The sequence below is a fragment of the Labeo rohita genome, chromosome 15 (genome assembly GCF_022985175.1).
Source record: "Labeo rohita strain BAU-BD-2019 chromosome 15, IGBB_LRoh.1.0, whole genome shotgun sequence".
Taxonomy (NCBI): domain Eukaryota; kingdom Metazoa; phylum Chordata; class Actinopteri; order Cypriniformes; family Cyprinidae; genus Labeo; species Labeo rohita.
This window is the reverse complement of record NC_066883.1, coordinates 28,608,920-28,631,844: the sequence shown is the minus strand read 5'-3', so window position 1 is coordinate 28,631,844 and position 22,925 is coordinate 28,608,920. Positions and strand designations below refer to the sequence as shown.

The 22,925-nt window shown below is 35.9% G+C and overlaps 2 protein-coding genes across 2 annotated transcripts in view; both read left to right on the top strand.

Annotated features, from left to right (window-relative positions):
• The window catches only part of c4 (complement component 4), a 360,913-nt gene that overhangs the window by 102,517 nt on the left and 235,471 nt on the right, over nt 1-22,925 (top strand). The window lies entirely within an intron of this gene.
• frem2b (FRAS1 related extracellular matrix 2b) overlaps nt 17,103-22,925 on the top strand; it is a 93,116-nt gene continuing 87,293 nt past the window's right edge. The window contains exon 1 of the mRNA XM_051129639.1: nt 17,103-22,247. Coding sequence (XP_050985596.1) covers nt 17,231-22,247 — 5,017 coding nt within the window. The 5' untranslated portion in view covers nt 17,103-17,230. The remainder of the gene's footprint in view (nt 22,248-22,925) is intronic.

Below are 22,925 nucleotides of genomic sequence, written 5' to 3'. Positions count from 1 at the left end.
GGTTTACTAAATTTACAGTTTTGCCAAAATAAAATCTTTAAATCATTTTCATTAGGGGGCTTTTCTCAGCAAATACTGATATGTGACCCTGGACCACAAAACCAGTCATAAGTATAGCACGGGTACATCAGGATTTTAGTAAAGATCATCCGTTCCATGAAGATATTTTGTAAATTTCCTACTGTAAGTATATAAAAACGTAATTTTTGCATTAATTTGCATTGCTAAGAACTTCATTTGGACAACTTTAAAGGCGATTTTCTCAATATTTAGATTTTTTTGCACCCTCAAATTCCAGATTTTCAAATAGTTGTGTCTTGGCCAAAAATTGTCCTATCCTAACAAACCATACATCAATGGAAAGCTTATTTATTCAAGCTTTCAGATGATGTATAAATCTCAATCTAAAAAAATTGACCCTTATGACTGGTTTTGTGGTCCAGGGTCGCATATATGGAATCAATTCATTTTATGGAATTAATTATAAGTACGTTTTTTTTTTTTTTTAGAACTTTAATCTTGAGACACAAATTAGCACAAATAATGACTCTCCAGACATAATCTGAAGGCTTTTTTTTTGGAAAGTCAGTTACACTACTGCACTCTCAGATATTTGTGTAGACGCATATTGTGTTTTTGATTTTTTTGTGGTTTATGTAACATATTTGTTGAAGTCTCTGTTCCTGGCTTCTGACACTTGCACTGATAAAGCTATAAAAAGCACAGGATATGTTCTAAACCAAAGCCAGGTTGAGTAAAGCGGCAGCTTGTGTGTTTTTCTGTAAGACTTTGAACTTTTCCTCATGGAACATCGTTCTATATTCTATTCTGTTCCTCTGACAGTTAAGTGTAGGAGTTTGTGTGTCCTACAGTTTCATCATTCACTGATGGCTCCTCAGGGAGCAGATCCCTCTAACCACGAAGTGAGACATGTCAACTTCTTCACGCAGCCTCTGATCCACAATGTGTGAACTCTGAGTACTTACACTTCAGCCCGTGTCACTTCCTGTTTGATATGTGAAATGGTGTTGCTGCAGCTATAGTCACCGATGACTGCTTTGTTACTGAGAAAAACAGATATTGAATCTGACGTGAAATGACACACCGCTTTGAAGTTCTAAAGAGAGTAGAATGTATATGAATCTACTGTAAACGGTGGAACAGGTCCAAAGAATTTCCACCTTCCAATTATGAGAAATCCCAAACTGTTAAGTTCATAATGCAAAATACAGAGGTAACTGATTTTTAATCATCTGCTTGTTTAATTTAGCAGTCTCTGGGTAGCATCATCTGAAAGGAATCTCCTGCTGCATGTTGTTTAATGATTCGATCATTCAAGCAGATGAAAGTATCTCAGGAACAAGAAAAGAGATTCATTGGCATTATGAAGTTTCAGTTATGTAATATAACCTACTTTCAGTCTTGTTTATGGATGGAGCAACATCAGCATGCTGTAAAATGGTGACAAGCATGTTTCAAGACATTCATTTTAAACCTGACTTTGTCAGTGTAAATGATTAAAGGGTTAGTTCACCCAAAAATGAAAGTTCTGTCATGAATTACTCACCCTCATGTCGTTCCGAACCCGTAAGACCTTTGTTCGTCTTCGGAACACAAATTAAAAGATTTTTGATGAAATCCAAGAGCTTTCTAACCCTGCATAGACAGCAATGCAACTGACACATTCAAGGCCCAGATAGAGTTATAAGCCATAGAAGAACCATTTTGGGCTTCTCAGAAATCTTTCAGTGAACAGGTCTTAAAAGAACCATTATTTTAGTGCCAAAAATTTATTTTAATAATCTAAAGAACACCTTTTTCCACTACAAAGAAACTTTTGTGGAATAGAAAGTTTTCACTGATGTTAAAGGTCCTTCATTGTACCAAACAGATGAGCAATATCACGCAAACATGCCGATATACAGCCATATCTCATGTTTATGAGTGTGATATTGCATTTATACAACAGTTCGATGGCATGAGAATGTAAAAACATAAGAATCAACAACAGAGTGTCTTTAAAACCCTCATTTGTACAGAACTACTTCCTTCCGCCACAGACTCAAATCTAAGTTTGACAGTTTGACAGCTGAGCCCAGGCCTCAGTTGCTAATTTGAAAATGTCACTTTAGAACTACTCAAGAAAGAATGTTGAGTTGCTTTGCTGAAAGGTTATTGTAGGCTATTACTGCATTAAAGCTCACTGTATTATGTGTAGTGGAATATTATGAGACTGAGCGAGTGTGATTATCTGTATCTGACACAGCATTCAGCAAAATATTAGTTTGAATGTCCGCTGAGGAAAGTGTTATCTTTGTCGTAGCGTTAAAGGAGAAGTCCACTGCCAAAACAAAGATTTACGTATAATGTACTCACCCCCTTGTCATCCAAGATGTTCATGTCTTCTTTCTTCAGTCGTAAAGAAAATATATTTTTTGAGGAAAACATTTCAGCATTTTTCTCCATATAATGGACTGATATGGTGCCCCGAGTTTGAACTTCCAAAATGCAGTTTAAATACGGCTTCAAACGATCTCAAATGCAGTTGTAAACCATCCCAGCTGAAAAAGAAGGGTCTTATCTAGCAAAACGATCAGTTATTTTCATAAAAATAATACAATTTATATACTTTTTAATGTGAAACGCTCTTCTTGTCTTACTCTGCCTGGACTGTTTTTTTCCAGTTCATGACAGTTAGGGTATGTCGAAAAACTCCCATCTCATGTTCTCTATATTGCTGTTTTACCTTTTTTGTTAAGAGTGTTTGAACTTCTTTGCATGTTCACTTTGCAAAGACTGGGTTGGTACTTCTGCAGCGGTGTAGGACGATTTTTAAATGATTTTTGAAATTGAGGGAGAAAATACGATTGGAGTTTTTCGACATATCCTAACTGTCGTGAGTCAGAATACATACAGTTCAGGGAGAATAAGACAAGACGAGCGTTTGCGATTAAAAAGTATTTAAATTGTATTTTTTTAAGAAAATAACCAAATGTCACCCTAGATAAGACCCTTCTTCCTCGGCTGGGATCATTTACAACTGCATTTGGGATAATTTGAAGCTGCATTTAAACTGCATTTTGGAAGTTCAAAACTGGGGCACCATATCAGTCCATTATATGGAGAAAAATGCTGAAATGTTTTTCTCAAAAACATAATTTCTTTACGACTGAAGAAAGAAAGACATGGACATCTTGGATGACAAGGGGGTGAGTACATTATATGTGAATATTTGTTTTGGAAATGGACTTCTCCTTTAATATCCTTTCATTTGTTAAGGGTGATTTCTGAAGACAGCACTGCTCGGTGCATCTGTTAGCTGCATCAACTTGTTGTTGAAACTAAAAATAACTTCTGTTTACAACAGTGTTTATTTTTCAATATAAAAGTTATTACTGCCGACTCTTCTCTTCTCTCCATTTGCACCATTTCTCAATACTAAACACTGTTATTAAATACTGCTTTTATTTATATGACATATTATTTTTTGAATAATAATATTTAATAAACAACAACAATTCGCAATTCAGTCAAATGTACAAGGGTAACACTCATACACACATAAAAATGATGAGATTTTGCCAAAACTATTTGCTCTGGAACAAATAATAGATTAATGAGACCAAAGACTGCCCGTTAGATTTACTCACAACAAAATATACCTCATGTTTAAGCACTGTAGAGACATCAGAGCCAGTGGCAAATTCCATAAGATCTGGCCGAAGTGAGGCTACTCCCTCAGAGCACTGAACGGCCGCTGACGACCTGGAGCTCACATGTCCGAAAACGTCAACGCAAATTTTGAAATAGACATTGTCTTTACTATAAACAAGTACATTCTCACCTGAAAACCTCTTAAAACTACATTCCGTGACAGAAAAACCATAATATTTTTAAAATGATAGTGGATTTGGGCATCCGCCATGACACTCTCTGTGAGAAGTACCGCAAGCAGAGTGATATCATTACAAACGCTGAAACGTCTGTTGCGGTTCTGTTGGACTCTAATATCACACTCTTATTAGCCACTCAGGACCTTAACAATAACAGTAAAGAACCTTGAGTGTAGGGAGACTGACTCAATCAGGTGTTTCATTGATGTGTGTGGGCGCTAAAGTGTTCTTTTAGTGCGATTTTGTTTATTTTGATTTCCTGATTGGTGGGGATTTTATGTAGAATCATGAGTAATGTAATTTTCAATCAGATATTCTACTGTTAAACATGATTATTTGAAAAATGAGTTGAAACAATGTGGGCTGATGGCATCAGCAGAAGCATATACCAGCTCACAGTAGGTCTGTCTTTGTTTATTGTTAAAATCAATTCCCTTGTGGAGAAAATGAATGGCATTTTCACTTACAGACCCTGAATGTTGTTTTATTTTTACGTCTCTTGAATCACACTGAGGACTTGCAACTGTCATCATCTTGTGTCTTAGTAATTAACTATTTTCAGGATTAATATTACTGTAGTATTGTTGCAGTGTTTGTCTTGTTTTGCGGACGATTGTTTTGACTTTTTTGTGGAGGCTTTAGGACAAATATAGGTGAAATTCAAAAATGATTTCAACTTGATGTTTCATGTCCACATATTTGGTAAGCAGCCCTGTAATAAGCAGGACAGAGTGGCTAATTATACTTTGTTATCCTTTTTTCCAACAATTCAGTATCTTTGTACGATCACTCTCTTGTATGCATAATAGGAAATAGTTTCATCCTTGTAAAGCCACTGTTGTTACACAGAGAGCTTTCTTTACAAGGAAACACTGACATGTTACTGCTGTGACATTGTGCCTTCCTTCCTGCTCACACAGCCTGGTGAAGTTGCTTACAAGAGAGTAAAACAAACCACCACCATCAACTTATAAATCAAAACCTGTGCCCCGGTCGCTTTATCAGTATTTTTTGTAGGTACGTGTCTAGTCTATAAGATCCCTGGTGAAAAAAACAGCATATGCTGGTAGGTATATTTTGATGGTGGGATGCTGGTTAGGTATGTTTTGATGCTGGTTTAAGCTGGTCCTTTGCTGGTTTATGCAGGTTTAAGCTGGTCCTTTGCTGGTTTATGCTGGTCATGTTGCTGGTCAAGGACCAGCTTAAACCAGCATCAAAACATACCTACCAGCATATGCTGTTTTTTTCACCAGGGATACATGTGTGTTGGAAATAACAAAGCATTCCCAAGTTCTCATAATGAGTTTTAATGAGCAGCATGGCTTCTGCTCTCACATGACCTTTGTATACAAAGAGCCAAGCAGCCAGTAAACCAAATCAGTTTCAATGAGGACTGTTTTGCTTCCATTTTCCCTCACAGATCAGATTCATTCAGTGATGACATTACACATGTTTAAAAACAAAAGGTGCTCCTTAAGGTCACATAAAAAAATAGGGCTCAGTTTGAAGGATGGCCATACAGTGACCTTTCAAACCAAGTAAACATTTGGTTTCATGTGATGTAGTGGACATTGTTGTGCATTCTGCTGATGTAAATGTCACTATGGTATAATGTTGGAAGCATGCAGTGTTGGTAATGTTTTGCACCATTTGAGAGAGAGTGCTTAATTATGATTTCACATTATCAATAACTGTGGTAACTAAATGTGGTACTTCGGTGTAAAACTATAAGATATTATAAATACTTAAGTAATGTAGATTAGTCACAATCTCTAGATATGGAAGCGGGCAGGATGAGAGTGTCTGATTCATCTGCTGCTCATTAAGCTGCTGTTCGGGAAGTTCGCTTGTGGTCAAATTGTGTTTAGTTTGCCAAAGTGTTTGTATACACAGAGTCACATGTGAAAAGAATTTAGGCTGTGGTTGCTTTAGAAATTGGAGAGTTAACGCTTTCATTCCCAACCAGCAGACAAACTAAGTATGGATTACAATAATAATGGGTTGGATAACAATAATCTTAAAAGTCAAATGAGGCTAAAACTAATGCTTGCATAAAAAGCGTTGTGTATGTGTGTCTGTGTTTGTGTGTATATATACATATATATTTATATATATATATATATATATATATATATATACACACACACAATACAATTCCTGTTTTTAAAAGTATTTTTTTATTTTATTAATACATTTAAAACATTATTTGTGCGAGGTAGACAGTAGGAAAAGTGATCGTTTTGATTACAGCGCCATCTATTGGCACATTAATTTTTCCACTAAATGAATCTTTTCTTGATTTGAATAAAACATAGCAGTCCTAGGTGAATCTGATATGTGTGCTTTATGGGTTTATAAGATTGCATTTGTTGCATATATTAAAAACAGACGTATGCATTTGGGCTTGCAATCTTAGGTTTCTACAATGACATTTAAATGGTTGCATGTCTGTAAAGTGGGCACAAGGGGGCAGTTCAGAGCTACAAACAATCCAATTGCACATTCACAGCTGACCTGTACAAGGAAAAAAACGGAGAGGGAAAATGCATTATTGCATTTATATACTTTAAGGTTGTTTGCATGACCCATGTCTCTTTTTTTAACTAATAGTATAAAATGTGACGCTATACTGGTGATTACAGCTTTTTAGCTTTTAGTAGGTTTACAGCAGAATGAGATTCTCAAGAGCAGATTAGTGACAAAAAGTGAGAACTGAGGAACCCTTCACATTTTGACATTTTGTCCACCTACCTGAAAATGAACATGATTGATATGTTAACAAACCAGACTTAAAGTAATCTGACATGATTCTCCCTGCTGGTTAAAAATCTATCGCATGTGCTTTAAAAATTGAAGTTATGTTGATTCTAAACAGTGAAAGTGAGTTGAGAGAGTGTAACGTGTTCAGGTAAATGGCAAATAAAATTCAGAATAGTTAGCTTAGGAGATGGTACAAGTAATACCTGTAAAATACCGGTTCATCCACTCAGCATAAAACTCAATCCCTCGAGGCAGACTTTTTGGACTGTATAGTGTCATACCTGCTGTTAAGTCTAGTGGAAAAAGCTTAACTTTGGGAACTTTTGAGCAGCTCAATGAAAGATTAATGTTGCACTTAATTAATGCCAAGCAGGGAACAGTGAAAATATTTTTGTCAACCCCAAAACAAAGCAGCATTAGCCACCATTGATGTTAACCTTTAAAAGCCAGTTTGACAGCTTTCTGAAATAATTAAATTGTAAGAACCCAGAGAGTATTGCCTCTTTGTGCGCTAAGTATTGATGTGAAAAATGTTATAAATGTCATGTATATGTATATATATATATATACATATATATATATATATATGTGTGTGTGTGTGTGTGTGTGTGTGTGTGTGTGTGTGTGTGTAACCACTGCCATTCAAAAATTGGAATCAGTAAGATTTTTAGTGTTTTGCAAAACAAGTCTTTTCAAAAAGCATTTATTTGATCAAAAATACTGAAAAAAAAAAACAGTAATATTGTGAAATATTATTGCAATTTAAAATACCAGTTTTCTGTTTGAATATACTTTAAAATATAATTTATTCCTGTGATGCAAAGCTGAATTTTCAGCATTATTACTCTAGTCTTCAGTGTCTCATAATCCTTTAGAAATCTTTCTAATATGCTGATTTATTATCAGTGTTGAAAGCAGTTGTGATGCTTCATATTTTTTTGGAATCTGTGATACTTTTTTCATTTTTTCAGATTCTTTGATGAATAAAAGGTTTAAAAAAACCCAGCATTTATTTAAAATACAAATCTTTTCTAACAATATAAGTCTATAACTTTAATATATATTTATAAATTTAACACATCCTTGCTAAACAAAAGTTTTTTTTTTTTTTTTTTTTAAAAGAGCTGACCCCAGAGTTTTGAACAGTGGTGTATATTGTTACAAAAGATTTCCATTTTAAATAAATGATGTACTTTTTAACTTTTTATTCATCTGAAAAAGTATCACAGATTCCAAACTGTTTCCAAAATTGATAATAAATCAGCATATTAGAATGATTTCTGAAAGATCATGTCACAATGAACACTGGAATAATGATGCTGAAAATTCACCTTTGATCACAGAAATAAATTATATTTTAATGTATATTAAAATAGAAAACTATTGTTTTAAATTGCAATAATATTTCATAATATTACAGTTTTCTCTGTATTTTTCATCAAACAAGTGCAGCCTTGATGAGCATAGGAGACTTCCTTAAACATTAAAAAACACTAAAAATCTTACTGATTCCAAACTTTTGAACTCATATGTAGGATGATACACTTTTATTTATAAAGATGAGGTATGCAGTATTATGCTGAATATTTTTACTATTCATTAAAAAAGCACTTACAGACCTTGGCTTTACTATTTTATAAAAAAAAAAACCCTGCTGCTACATCTGTTTTAAAATAAGTTAAAACCATCAAATATGAACTTTCAATGTGTAAAGTAGTTTTGTTATTTAGCATTAGAACATGTTAAATAGCCTTTAGATATCAACTAATATATAGGATGCTACACTCAGAAGCTGTTTTTTTTAAAAATGGGGTATGCAATATTATGCTTAATGTTTTTACTATTCATTAAAAAAGCTCTTACAGACCTTGGTTACTTTTTAAACAAACTCGTTAATTGACTCCATGTTGGTAGATGAAAGGGATGATGGCATTTGCAAAATGTAATTTCCACTCTTTTCATTCAACAAGAAAAAGCCCTTTACAAGGTGGCACAAGGAACCAAAACAAACTGTGTACACTGTTATACAATGTTAAATGGAATATTTATGCATTAAAAGACCTTGCGGGCTCAAATGCTGTAATATGAAATATTTTTGCTAAAACATTTTTTCCCTATAGTGTACTGCAGTATTGGGTGGATTTACTGTACAGCATGTGCCAGCAGGGTTGAGAGTACATCGAGCAGAAATTGTATCGTGCTGGGTGTGGATGTAGATTTGGCCCAAAGCAGGATTAGAACAGGTGACCCCTAATGCGCCTTACTGACCACCGGACAGCTGGAGGCCTTGAGACTTATTAACAACTGTTTAAAAGTTTAGGGTCTGGGGGATTCCTCCTGAGTGAGCTTGTTTTATAACTGAGTAACTTCTGATGTTAATTATCTATGACTAATTTATTTCTCAGCGCCTCCTCCGGCACAGCTATAATATGAATTTATCTTTCTGCTCATTACTATTTCAGCATCAGTTACGGCAGTCATCTCATAAAAATGTGGTTTTAGGCTATATAACATTGCAAAGCAAGAAATCATGTAGATAAATCAAATTTGGGAACAATATAATACAAGTAAGTGTTTTTATAGACAGTTTTAATTTAAAAATACATTTTGGTTTGAAATATGTTATTCGCTGCTATTCAGAGCAGGGTTCGTACAAGGTGCTTAAAGTGCTTGAAGTACTTGAATGTGACTTTTTGAAAATTAAGGCCTGGAAAAGCCTTGAAAATAGCAATTCTTCTGAAGAGGTACTTGAAAAGTGCTTGAATTATTTAAAGACAATGTATCTAATTAAATGTTTAATTTAGTCTATAAGCACATATCTTTTTATGCAAAATTCAAGCAATTCAAAAAACATCATATCTTTTTTGCTTATTTCAGTTGATGTCAGAAAACAATCGAGCTAAGCAAGTAGTACTGACCTGTCCTGTACACATGGCTGAAGACGCGAATTTGATTCTTCAGTATGGGTTCGCGAACCATTTCTTTCAGATCAGGATTTCGGAGCGAATCTTTTTTCTGATTTTTTTTCTTAAACAGTAGAAAACTTTGTTTTTGACCATTTTTATTAGTATATTTTTATTTATCTATTTCTCTTTTTTTAGAATTTAAAATAAGTGAGATCCCTGTTTGAAGTCCTCGAAAATCAAAAACGTAGTGCTTGAAAAAGTCCTTGAAAGTCCTGGAATTTCATTTTACGGTATCTGTATAAACCCCTGTCAGAGATTTTAAAAGAAATTAATATTTTTGTTCAGCAAGGATGCATTAAATTGATCAAAAGTGTCAGTAAAGACAATGATATTCTATTTCAAATAAATAATGTTCTTTTGAAAATGAAAATGTTCTTTGAAAATTCAGTTTTGTCTTCACAGGAATAAATTACATAAAAAAAATATTTAAACAGAGTACAGTTATGTCAAAATTTAATTTCCGCTATTACTGTTTTACAGTATTTTTGACTGTATTGATCAAATAAATGCAGCCTTGCTGAGTATGTAAGAAACGTTCAAAAACAAAATCTTACTGACTCAAAGGTTTGCAACGGTAATGCATCTTTTCCTGTAAATGGATGCAATAGTCATTTAGATAAGATGTCTATGTAGGCGAGAATATATGATTTAGAAAAATGCTGTCTTTTCACTGCAATTTACAGAACAACTCATTAAAGTGAGTTCAAAAGCATTTTATGCATACGCATATGAACAATACATCTTGATAGCGTTTTGATGTAGAACTTTTTCAGCATGTAACAATCTTTATAATTATAAGTGAGATTTTCTTTCATGTTCTCACTCCCAATCCATTTCCTTCATTTCAAAGACAAGCCCAGACATCTGCACCGCTGATATATTCTGTTTGACCTCTGCTTGCTGACCTGAACACATCTGTCATAAAAACTGCGTTGACATGTTTTAACAACAAGCTTCCATCGTCCGGCAGGAGAGCATGTCCAATCAAACACAGGCCATAGCCAGTGCAGTAGTGAACTTAAAAATAGCACTAATGAGATATGTGGGCTGCATTGTCACAACCGAATGCATTTCAGGCAAAAAATAGACTCGATAAGCTCAGAGATTGTTGCAGTGGAAAGACTGAAAGACAACTGCAATGCTTGGCAGCTATGAAAGTTGAATTCCACATGGAAAATTGGCAGCATCACAGAGTGCAGTGTGTTTCTTTATCTATATGATGATGTTATTCATTTGTCCTGTTAAACCACTTTAAACTTCTTAATCTTGATTTATAGGCTAATAATTTCAAATGTAAGAAAAATTCTGCTTTAATTCTTCAGCATATTTGTTTTCATCACCTAATCTTAAATGGCGCAAAGGAAACTTTGTGCCCATTAGTTTACCTCAACCAGATAGATAATATCTGTTACATTTCATTTCATGATTTTAGTCCTTTTTTTTTATTTGTTTGTTTCAGGAAACTCAATAATTTACAAAGGTATGAAAGGCATTGCTTTGAGAGTTACTGTACTTGAGTTTGCATGCTTTAATATTTTATGAACTCTATCGAAAACCTGCTGCTACACTTGTTTTAAAATAGGTTAAATATGAACTTGCAATGTGTAAAGTAGTTTCATTATTTAACATTAGAATAACGTAATGGTACATAGCCTTAGATGGTATTTAGACTTGGTCACTTTGTGCATTTTTTAACATGATAACATGTAAACACCCATTGTTAAAGCCCTCCAAGATGCTGGATGCTATCTGATTAATTAAACCCCAGAGCAGATGTATATATCTATTTTGCAGTGATTTATACTGTTCAAGAGGTTTTTTGTGTTCTCTTGTGTTTACAAATGCTGCATTTATTTGACAAAAAAATACAGTAAAAAGTAATGTTAATATTATTACAATTTAGAATTGTTTTTCTATTTTAAAATATTATTTATTCTTGTGATAGCAAAGCTGAATTTTCACCAGACATCAATGTCAATCTCAAGAAATATTTCTTATTTCTTGTTGTTTCCGTCACTGAATAAAAAAATAAAAAAGTAATTGCAACTTTTTTTCTTACAATTGTGAGTTTACATCTTGCGATTCTGACTTTTTTTCGTAGAATTACATGATATAAACTTGCAATTCTGACTTTTTTTCTCAGAATTGCATGATACAAACTTAAAATTCTGACTTTTCAGTATTGTGATATAAACTCACAATTCTGACTTTTTTCTCAGAATTGCATGAAATAAACTAAAGTTGCAATTAAAAAAGTCTGAATTGTGAGATAAAAATGTGCAATTCTGACTTTTTTTCTCAGAATTGTGTGATATAAATTTACAATAACGAGAAATGAAGTCAGAATTGTGAGATAAAATTCGTAATTCTGACTTTTTTCTTTGAAATTCTAGTTTGTTTCTCGTAATTCTGACTTTTTTTCTTAGAATTGTGAGATATAAACTCACAATTGCGAGTTATAAAGTCAGAAATGCAAGATATAAACTCACAATGCTGACTTTTTTTCTTTCAAATGCAAGTTTGTCACGTAATTCTGACTTTGATACAAACTTGCAATTCTGACTTTTTTCCCAGAGTTGTGAGTTTTGCGAACTACAAATTCTGACGCAGTTGTGACTTTTTTTCTCGCAAAAGCAAGTAATTCTCGTAATTCTGACTTTTTTTCCTCAGAATTGTGATACAAACTTGCAATTCTTACTTTTTTCTCAGAGTTGTGAGAAAGTTTTGCGAACTAAAAATTCTGACGCAATTGTGACTTTTTCTTTCAAATGCGAGTTTATCCCGTAATTCCGACTTTTGCTTTAGAATTGTGTGATACAAAGTTGCAATTATGACTTTTTTCTTCAGAATTGTGTAATGCAACCTTGCAATTGACTTTTGTCTCAGAATTGTGAGATATAAACTCGCAATTGCAAATTTTGTGAACTAAAAATACACAATTCTGACTTTTTCATGCAATTCTGACTTTTTTTTTTTCAAAATTGTGAGATATAAACTCGAGATATAAACTTAGAAAGTTAGAATTGCGAGATAAAAATTCTGACGCAATTCTGACTTTCTCACAAAGGCGAGTTTGTATCTTGCAATTCTGACTTTTATTTTATTTCAGATGCAAGTTTGTCTCATAATTCAGACTTTTTTCCCTCAGAATTGTGTGATACAAACTTGCAATTCTGACTTTTTTCTCAGAATTGTGAGATATAAACTTACAATTGCAAGTTTAGCGAACTAAAAATTCTGACGTAATTCTGACTTTTTCTCGCAAATGCGAGTTTGTATCTCGCAGTTCTGACTTTTTTTCACGCAATTCTGACTTCTTCTGTTAAATGCAAGTTTATCTCGTAATAAACTTTTTTGCCTCAGAATTATGTAATACAACCTTGCAATTTACTTTTTTCTCAGAGTTGTGATATGAACTTGCAATTCCAAGTTTTTGAACAAAAAATTATGACACAATTCTGACTTTTTTCAGAATGTTTTCAGAATCACGCAGTTCTGACTTTTTTCTAGGAATTTGAGATATAAACTCACAATTGCGAACTATAAAGTCAGAATTGCAAGATAAAAATTCTGACACAATTTTAACTTTTTCTCACAAAAGAGAGTTTGTATCTCACAATCCTGACTTTTTCACTAACTGTGAGTTATAAGTCCAATTTTGAAGAGAAAAAAGACTGATATGTTCTCAGTACTGCAAGCTTATATCTCACAATTCTGACTTATTAACTTGCGATTGTGTGTTACAAAGTCAGAATTGCAAGATAAAAACTCGCAACTCTGAGAAAAAAGTCACAACCGCGAGATATAAACTCGCAATTAGCCCATATCTGCCAATTCTGACTTTATTTCTCTGATTTGTGACTTTATTTCCCAGATTTGGAACTTTAAATCTTGTGAGATAAAGTTGTGAGCTAAAAAGTCGCAATTACCTTTTTAAAAAAACAAATTTATTCAGTAGCGGAAACAGGCTTACATAGTTTATCCAGAAAAAAAAAAAACAAAAACAAAAAAAGCTTACTTACTGTCCCCAAACTTTCGAATAGCATTATATGTGGTAGAGTCTGATCAGTCTAAACACATGAAGTGACCAGTTGTATGTACCCCCTCAGGGACCGAATGTCCTGAATAACAATCATCCACGTCAAGTCTGGGCACACAATCACAAGAGATGTTCTGGAAACACTAAAAGAAGATGAAGCGCTATAATGTCTGGTGGCAAAGTGCATTTATCATAATAGCAAGGAAGAGGTATTCTTAAATCAAGCCAGGAAGAGAACATCAAATCCTGAATGGAAAGTCCCCTGGCGGAAGCGCTTTAGAAAATAAATGGATTTGAAAGGAGCCAAGGAAATGCTGGGTTTATACACTACAGATAGAGATGTAGAGAGCTCATGCTGTAATTGACAAGTAGGATCAGACTGAGGTAATGACAATAATCTGGGCTCATACGAGGGGATGTAGGAAGTATCACAGTCTCTTAACTGTTACATGACTTTATGACCATAAAAAGTTTGTTATCTATAAGAGTGCATTTCATGAAAAATTATAATAGCAATATCTGCTTTATATTCACATGATAATGCACACAAGCTAATGTTCAAACGGCTGACTTTTTCACTGCTGCCTTTCATCTTTTTGGGAACATCTGCAGCTTCCTACACATCCAATAAAACCAAAATAACCATTATGTTAAATACAGGGCAGCAGCCGGGTGATGATAAACACTCAGAGCTTTCACTTTGCCCATTTTCCTGAATTCAGTGTTGAAAAACCTTTTTTATTCTTCATAGAAGTCACAAGTGAGAAAGCACTATACCTTATTAATTGTGTCATACAATTACGACTTTCGATTATGCATTACAAATAAAAAAGTTGCAAATCTCAGAAATGGACAATAGGTCCATAAATCTGTACTAGGCACCTCTAATCTAATCTGTCTGATTCACACTGGGGGTGTTGACAGGTCTGAATTCCTCTGTGATGTGCATAATTTTAAGCCTTACTGGAAACATCAGCCAAACAGCAGGATGCCAGAATAGTTGGCTGTGCGAGTTTGTGTGACTGTGTGTGTATGGATGGAGGTTTCTTTGTGCATTTATGGTACTTTGAATATCTCAGTAAGAACATTTAACTCTCAGGGATTTTTGTAGATGATTTTACACTGGCATATGTTGAATGAAATTAAAGCTTGTACAGATTTATTTTAATATAAAAGACAACTTTTGGATTACTCAGTTTGTATCCACAATATTGAATAAACCACCTGCCTTTATAATTTACCATGCAGCATTATTGTATTTCATATCAATTTAAATACACTGATCAAATGAAATATAAAGATATGGTTTTCAAAGACTGCTGTTAAGTGTATTATCTTCACTCATCTCTCTCTCTCTCTCCAACACCTGCTCTCTTCTCTCACATCCTTTGGCAGCGGCACAAAAAGATGTGCACGTCTTATCAGTCAATAAAACCCATCACATGTGTGAAATGCAGCTATATCCCAAGGAACATTTGACCTAAATAACTGGCATGCCTGATTTAGAGTCTCATTTAGAGGGTATTCTAAAAACCTTCGCTGGGATAACAATACAGGAATATGTGAATGAAATAGAATTCGTGACTATAGTTTTTTTTTTTTTTTTTACATATTTTAATGCAAAAGAACACCAAATGTACAGTAATATAAAGGCATGTTTTCATAAATTCAGACCCATTTGTACTGTGCATATGTGTGAAAGCACAAACATTCTATTATAAAGACAGCATGTTGTTTCCAGGATTACCTTATTCTGACAAAATAGATAAATATTTATCTATTTATCAGGTATATTTGTAGCAATGGCCAGCAACACATTGTATGGGCCAAAATGATCAATTTTTCTTTTATGGCAAAACTATTCCAGGATATTAAGCAAAGATCATGTTCCATGAAGATATTTTGTAAATTTCCTTCCATAAATATGTTAAAACATAATTTTCGATTAGTAATTTGCATTGCTCAGGACTTTATTTGGACAACTTTAAAGGCGATTTTCTCAATATTTAGATTTTTTTTGCACTCTCAGATTCCAGATTTTCAAATAGTTGTATCTCTGCCAAATATTGTCCTATCCTAACAAACCATACATTAATGGAAAGCATATTTATTCAGCTTTCAGCTGATTCCTCAATCTCAGTTGCAAAAAAATGACCCTTATAACAGGTTTTGTGGTCCATATTGCAAAAAAAGATTTTCTTTTTCACCACCAGAGAGAGCTGGCACAATGCACAGCACCTATAATGCATGTCAGACCATTATAGAAAAGAAAAAAAATCTTTGCACCATCTTACCCATTGATCTTTTGTATATGTTTTATTTTTTCTGACTATTTTTATTTATTTATTTTTTATTTTTTTTGTCATTGTCTGTAAATTGCATTCAAAGAACCTGGTAATTCTTATTTGATCATTTATTTTATTTACATATTGCAGAACCGAATAGAAAATAGGAACAAGGTTCCTTTAATTGTCCCTGAGTGAAAATGTTATATTATTTATTTTATATGACTGTAATGTTATTGTTTTGATCATAATGATCGTAATGAAACCAAAGAACAGATAATTTCATAATTACACAATCACTTTAATTGTTCTGGCTGTGCTGTCTTATGAATGGATGAATGGAAGCATTGACCTGTTAAGTGCAAACTGTGATGACTGTCAGTTTCTGTCAGCACGCTTAAAAATAAAGGTTCTTTATTGGCATCAGTGGTTCTATGAAGAACCTTGAACATCCATGGAACTTTTCAAAGATTCTTTAGATTTTTAAAATGTTCTTCAAAATGGTTCTGTTAGGAACTGTTCACTGAAAGGTTCTTTGGGGAACCAAACATGGTTCTTTTATGGCATCACTGCTAAAACACCCTTTCGGAACCTTTATTTTTAAGAGTGAAGAAGGCTACACTGTGGTAAAATTGGTCATTGCATCAGTCGTTATTATTCTTTTCAGTTTTTGTAGAAAAAATAAACCTACATGCATAAATTAAATGTTTAGATTTCATTTAAAATGAAGTGTTGAATGTCATTGCTATTTAATTTTGAAACCTATAGCACAGTCTTCAAAAGTATTTATAAATAATATTATTAAATTTCTAATGGGTTTTTTTTATTTGAATAGGAGGCTGTGGGATGCTAGAAGTCTAAAGGAAAATACGATTTCTTCTTTAAATGAACCAAAAAGAAAATGTAGTAAAATAAAAACAGATACTAGTTTAAAGAATACGAAGGAATGCTAAAACGGCTTGCCATAATACGCCACAACAAGTCATTCCTTCATGCAGATCTGTCCCCGCTTGCCTATGTGTGACACTGCATGCGACCAATCAGATCTCTCCGAACGCATTCCATCGTAAGCATCAGCCAATAGCGTGAGAGCGGGGCGTGATTTCCCTCACACTGCTCCGCGAGGCATTAAGTTTATTCAGAGTGCGAGCTGCTCAGGGAGAATGATGCACCCTTGCACGGATGCGAATGGGAGATTGTTCTGTTGCGCGCTTTAACTTTGTCCCCTTTCTAATCTTGCCACGGATTGTGCCGAACGTAAAGTAGTAATTCTGGCTCACATCACAAATGGCTCGGAGTATAACAGAGCAGCGACAACGTAGAGCGTCTCATGTACACTTGTTTCTCTTTATAGTGACTTTGTTGTGCGATGCATCTGCACAGGGATTTGAGAGTTTGGGATTGACGTACGGTTTAAGATCTGAACTTTCAGAGGATGCTATTCTTGTTGCCAATAATGGAATACGGGTTCCTTTCGGCAGATCTGTCTATATTGATCCAATCAATGATCTGGTTATCCAAGTTCAACCCGGAGACAAGTGCACCGTCACAGTTCTGGATAACGACCCGCTGTCACAGAGACCGGGACAGCTGTCCCCGAAAAAGTTTCCTTGTGAATTTGGTCCTAATGATGTGAAATACTCGCATTTCGGATCCAGGAGCCCCTCAAAAGACAGAGTAAGACTTCAGCTCAGATATGATACTCAGACTGATACTGTCATTATTCCCTTTATGATGGAAGTTGAGGTGATTTTCACTCAGCTTGAGATTCTCACCAAACACATGCCTGTAGTTGTAGAGAAACTGCTTGGTATTAGTAACCCTATTGATAAGAAAATCCTGGAGTTCACTTATGATAGAAATGCTCATTTGTGTAAAGTTACATCTTTAGCCAGTGGCAGTTCATTACCCAGATACGGAAAGCTGATTGATAATGGAAAACTAGGGAAACCTGTGGACTGTGATGAATTTGTCAGAATGGACATTCGCTATCAGCACACTTTTGCACATCGCTCTCCGAACCGAGATTATATCCCCATGTATTTAGAGTTACAAGACAAAGAAGCGAATGTACTGAAGCAGGAGTTTTTCCAAATTGTGGTGCTTATAAAAGAGGGTGAGGAAAACACAGCTCCGAAACCGAGTTTCGTAGCAATGATGATGATGGAAGTTGACCAGTTCGTAATGACTGCTATAACCCACGATATGCTTGCCGCTGAGGATGTGGAATCCAACCCTGATGATTTAATCTTCAACATCACTTCCCCGCTGTCCTTCGAGGAGGGCTACATTGTGAGCACGGATGATAGGAATTTGCCCATCACGTCTTTTTATCAAGCAGACCTGAAAGATCTTAAAATAGCCTACAAGCCTCCCTCTGTGGATTCGGATGTGGAGAGAATTTTCCAAATTGAGTTTGAAGTTGTAGACACTGAGGGGGCTATATCGGATCCATTTGCGTTTATGATAGTGGTGAAGCCTATGAACACTCTAGCACCGGTTGTGACCCGCAACACCGGTCAACTGCTTTATGAGGGTCAATCACGGCCATTGTCAAGCTCACAAAACCTACAGATTAGTGACGAGGACAACTTGGACAATGTCCAAATTACAGTTATCAACGGGCTTCGGCATGGAGAGCTCACAGTTCTGGGATCCAGGCGAAAATTCTTCACCCCGGCAGATCTTGATGTAGGTAGTGTCATCTACCAGCATGACGGCAGCGATACATACAGCGATAATATCATTTTCAGAATGACAGATGGGAAAAATGAAGTTGAGTTTTTGTTTCCCATTACAGTGGTGCCAACTGATGATGAACCTCCCATAATCAATGCCAACACAGGCTTAATTTTGTTCAAAAACCAAATGATGCCCATTTCTCCTTTAATGCTTAGTGCAGCCGACATAGATTCTGAGGATTCAACTATTAAGTTCATCATTGTGCCTCCTTACTCTACTATCGGAGAAGTGATACTTCGTCAGTCAGATGCACCTGAGGATCCATCAACGTGGAAGTTCAATTCTGAGGATGAGATGTATGAGAAAGTAGTGACAGAATGGTTCCAGCACGACATCACAGAAGGCAAACTGTTTTATAGGCATGTCGGACCACATAATACAAAGACCGTCATGGACCAGTTTGTTTTCCGTGTGCAAGATGACAACGACCCACCGAATCATTCAGGTGAGAACTCTTTCATCATCAAAGTTCTCCCCATTGATGATATCCCCCCAGAGCTGTATCCCGGGACCACTCTGCAAGTGACCGTTCATGAGTACCAGCTCACCTATTTTAGAAAGAAGTTCTTGCGGTATACAGATTTAGACTCAGAAGATAGAGATTTGAAATACACAATTACCCAACCACCCACTGACACAGATGAGAACAGCCCTGGCATACTAGGAAGCATCGTTTTAACCGAGAGTCCAAATTCAGAAGTCACCGAGTTCACTCAGGCACAGATAAATCATCACAAGATAGCCTACAAACCTCCTGATCTAGAGCTTGGAATAACTCCGCATGTAGTGCAGTTCCATTACAAAGTTGAGGACACGGCGGGAAACGTCGCCAATGGCGTTTTCACCATATTTTTACAGCCTGTCGACAACAAGCCTCCCCAGATCACCAACACAGGCTTTACCATTCAAGAACGAGGGGCGCACGTCATCACACGTGCTGAGCTGGACACCACAGATGCCGACACGGACAGCTCACAGATTCTGTTTACAATCACCCAGCCTCCAAAGCACGGTCAGGTTAAGTACACATTCACTGATATGACTAAAGGGAATTCGTTCAATTTGGATGATATATCTAATGGCAGGATATCTTACATTCATAATGGTGATGAGTCAACAAGCGATTTCTTCCAGCTGGATGTCAGTGATGGTGTCCACGTTGTCACAATCACCGTTAGGATCAATGTGAAGCCTGTTGACGACGAAGCACCAACTATTAGCCTTCCAGAGGGCACTATTGGTTCTTACATTGATGTTTTGGAGAACGGAGCAACTGAGATCACCACCAACGTCATTCAGGGACGAGATGAAGACACTGATGACCTCAGGCTGACCTTTATTGTAGAAGATCCCCCAGTGTTTGGTGAAATATTAGTCAATGGTGTGCCCTCCAATAGGTTCACACAAGCAGACATCATTAGTGGCTTGGTCATATACGCACATAATAGTGGAGAAATTGGCTTGACGACAAAACACGACTTTTTTAATCTTACGCTTACCGATATGTCTGATGAATGGACAGTTGGGGGAAATACAATCAAAGGAGTTCGCGTACAGGTCACTATTTTGCCGTTGGATAGCCAGGCACCTGAGGTCTTTGTGGGCCCCCAATTCACAGTCGTTGAGGGTGAGAAAAACATTATTGATATTTCGCATATTAGTGCTAATGACATTGACACTCCTAATGATGATCTACTTTGCACAATTATTGTGCAGCCCACTTCAGGCTATGTAGAAAACATCTCCCCCGCACCAGGCTCTGAAAAATCCAGATCGGGGATTGCCATTAGCGCGTTTACCATTAAAGACATTCGGGAAAACCACATTTACTACGTGCAAAGTATTCATAAAGGTGTCGAGCCAGTTGAGGACAGGTTTACTTTCAGATGTTCAGATGGGATAAACTTTTCCGAGAGACACTTTTTTCCAATCGTAATAATCCCATCTAATGACGAAAAGCCAGAGATCCATATGAGGGAATTTGTTGTGATGGAAGGCATGAACATTGTGATTGACACTCCAATATTAAACGGTGCCGATGCTGATGTTCCAGCAGGTGAGCTCACGTTTATTATTTCAAAACCTCCAAAACATGGATACATCCTCAATCAGTTAACCTCAGGCACTGTTCCCGTCACAAACTTCACTCTTGATCAGATACGAGAGGCTTCAAGTATTGTCTACGAGCATGATGATTCAGAAACCACGGAGGATAGTTTTGAAGTTCTACTTACTGATGGCAAATTCACAGTGGAGAAAACCGTCATGATTATGGTCATTCTGGTTGACGATGAAACGCCAAGGATGGCGATTAATGATGGTCTTGAAATAGAAGTGGGAGAGGTGAAAATAATCAGCAATAAAGTTTTAAAAGCAACCGATCTTGATACAGAAGACAGTGTTTTGACCTACATCATACGTTATGGACCAAATCAAGGGTTTTTACAAAAGCGAACACCATTTGGAATGCTAGAAAACGTAACTGTTGGAATGAACTTCACACAAAACGAGATCGACCAAGATATGATCATGTACATTCACAATGGACAAGAGGGAGTTCGTGACCTTATCAAATTTGATGTCACTGATGGTATTAACCCTTTGATTGACAGATACTTCTATGTAACTGTGGGTGGAATAGACATGGTGTTCCCTGATGTGATCAGCAAAGGTGTTTCTCTGAAAGAAGGAGGAAGGGTGACTCTAACCACAGACCTGCTCAGCACTAGTGATCATAACAGTCCTGATGAACACTTAGTGTTCACCATCACACGTGCTCCTATACGAGGACACCTAGAGTGCACTGATGCACCAGGAATGCCCATTAGTTCCTTCACTCAGCTTCAACTAGCTGGAAATAAAATCTACTACATCCACACTGCTGATGATGAGGTGAAGATGGACAGCTTTGAGTTTGAGGTGACCGACGGTTACAATCCTGTATTCCGCACCTTCCGTGTGTCCATCACAGATGTGGACAACAAAAAGCCTGTGGTCACCATTCACGGACTGGTCGTTAACGAAGGCGAAAATAAGTTAATCACTCCTTTTGAGCTAACGGTGGAGGACCGTGATACAGTCGATCACCTTTTGAAGTTTACAATCACCCAGGTGCCTGTGCACGGCAAGTTGCTGTTTAACAACTCACGACCTGTCACGTCTTTCACCAAGCAGGACCTGAATGAAAACATGATACGTTATAAGCACGATGGAACAGAGTCTGCCTCCGACAGCTTTTCGTTTACCGTTACCGATGGAACTCACACAGACTTTTATGTGTTTCCTGACACGGTTTATGCGACTCGCAAGCCCCAGGTGATGAAAATCACAATTTATCCAGTGGACAATGGAGTTCCGCAGGTTGTGACTAATAAGGGTGGTACAACGTTAAGGATTCTCCCTACTGGTCACCTTGGGTTCCTGATCACGAGTAAAACATTAAAGGCAGAGGACAGAGACAGCCCTCACGGAGCAGTGATTTTTAAAATTACTGTGGCTGCTGAACATGGCTACCTCATTGACTTGGGAAAAGGCAATGCTACTATCACCACATTCACCCAAGGTAAGATTTATGATGTTAGTTTATGATAGTATGCTGTGTTCACTTAAAAAATGTAAATAGATTCTTGTAAAGTGGATGATTAATGTTTAATTTATTAATATATACTGGATTAACATACAGTTGAGATAGTTTACATACACCTTGGAGAATCTGCAAAATGTAAATTATTTTACCAAAATAAGAGGGATCATACAAAATGCATGTTATTTTTTATTTAATACTCACCTGAATAAGATATGTCACATAAAAGATGTTTACATATAGTCCACAAGAGAAAATAATAGTTGAATTTTTATTTTATGACCCCATTTAAAAGTATACATACGCTTGATTCTTAATATTGTGTTCCTTGAATGATCCACACTGTTTTTTTTAGTGATAGCTGTTCATGAGTCCTTTCTTTGTCCTGAACAGTTAAACTGTCCGCTGTTCTTCAGAAAAATCCTTCAGGTCCCACAAATTTATTGTTTTTTAAGCATTTTTGTGTATTTAAACCTTTCCCAGCAATGATTGTATGATTTTGAGTTCGATCTTTTCACATTGAGGACAATATGCAACTATTACAGAAAGTTCAAACACTCAATGATGCTCCAGAAGAAAAAACAATGCAATAAAAGCCGGGGGGTGAAAACTTTTGAACAGAATGAAGATGTGTACATTTTTTTTTTTTTGCCTAAA